The 1,193-nt window shown below is 48.2% G+C and overlaps 1 protein-coding gene across 1 annotated transcript in view; it reads left to right on the top strand.

Moving 5' to 3' along the window:
• SH3TC1 (SH3 domain and tetratricopeptide repeats 1) overlaps positions 1-1,193 on the top strand; it is a 159,421-nt gene that overhangs the window by 42,365 nt on the left and 115,863 nt on the right. The window contains exon 9 of the mRNA XM_007958513.1: positions 146-255. Coding sequence (XP_007956704.1) covers positions 146-255 — 110 coding nt within the window. The remainder of the gene's footprint in view (positions 1-145; positions 256-1,193) is intronic.

Below are 1,193 nucleotides of genomic sequence, written 5' to 3'. Positions count from 1 at the left end.
CCAGGACCTCTCACACCTGTCTCCCTCCCCTAGGACCTCTCACACCTGTCTCCCTCCCCCAGGACCTCTCACACCTGTCTCCCCTAGGACCTCTCACACCTGTCTCCCTCCCCCAGGACCTCTCACACCTGTCTCCCTCCCCTAGGACCTCTCACACCTGTCTCCCTCCCCCAGGACCTCTCACACCTGTCTCCCTGGAAGCAGACAGTGCTGCTGGGCTGGGACATCAACAGCTTCAGACAAACGTTTCCCAAAGTGCATTCCTTCCAACCCTTGCATCACCCACCTGCTCTCAGGCAGATGCTTGTGGGGCATATTGTCCACCCCCATTGGAGGCTCATGGAGGCTCCCACACAAGGAAGGTTCCGGCAAACCTGAGCCTTTTGATCTTTCCTGTTGGGACATGCTTCCCACGCTGCTTTGACCTCTAGAACCCCTTCCCATACATCCTTGTTAGCTTTGTGCTGAGCTGGGTTTCCATGGAGTAGTCTTTGGGGACCCTTTGGTCTACACAGTTCCCACCATCTCCAAGGGGAATCACAACTTTTTGACAGGTGGGTGGGGATCTGACACACTCCCTTCCTGATTTTAAACCACACAGTGTCCCCTTGTTCTGTTCAAATGACAGCCTCCTGGTCTATGTACAGGTTCCTCATGAGTACAATCAAGGGTTCGGGAATTCCCATTCTCAATGTTACCCATAATTTGTTGTGATCCACATAATCGAATGTTTTTGCATAGTCAATAAAACACAAGTAAACATCTTTCTGGTATTCTTTGCTTTGAGCCAAGATCCATCTGACATCAGCAGTGATATCCCTTGTTCCACTTCCCCTTCTGAATCCAGCTTGCATTTCTGGAAGTTTTCTGTCAATATACTGCTGCAACCATTTTTGAATTATCTTCAGTAAGATTTTACTTGCATGTGATATTAAGGATATTGTTCGATAATTTCTGCATTCTGTGGGATCACCTTTCTTCGGAATGGGCACAAATATGGATCTCTTCCAGTCAGTTGGCCAGGTAGCTGTCTTCCAAATTTCTTGGCATTGATGGGTAAGTACCTCTAGCACTGCATCCATTTGTTAAAACATCTCTGTGGATATTCCATCAATTCCTGGAGCCTTATTTCTCCTCAGTTCCTTCAGTCCAGCTTTGACTTCTTCCTTCAATACCATAGTTACACAGCCTCG

The sequence above is a fragment of the Orycteropus afer genome, unplaced genomic scaffold (genome assembly GCF_000298275.1).
Source record: "Orycteropus afer afer isolate SDZICR_OR568_19922 unplaced genomic scaffold, OryAfe1.0 scaffold00999, whole genome shotgun sequence".
Lineage (NCBI taxonomy): Eukaryota > Metazoa > Chordata > Mammalia > Tubulidentata > Orycteropodidae > Orycteropus > Orycteropus afer.
Note: the sequence above shows the minus strand (reverse complement) of the source record. Positions and strands in the feature narration are given on the sequence as shown.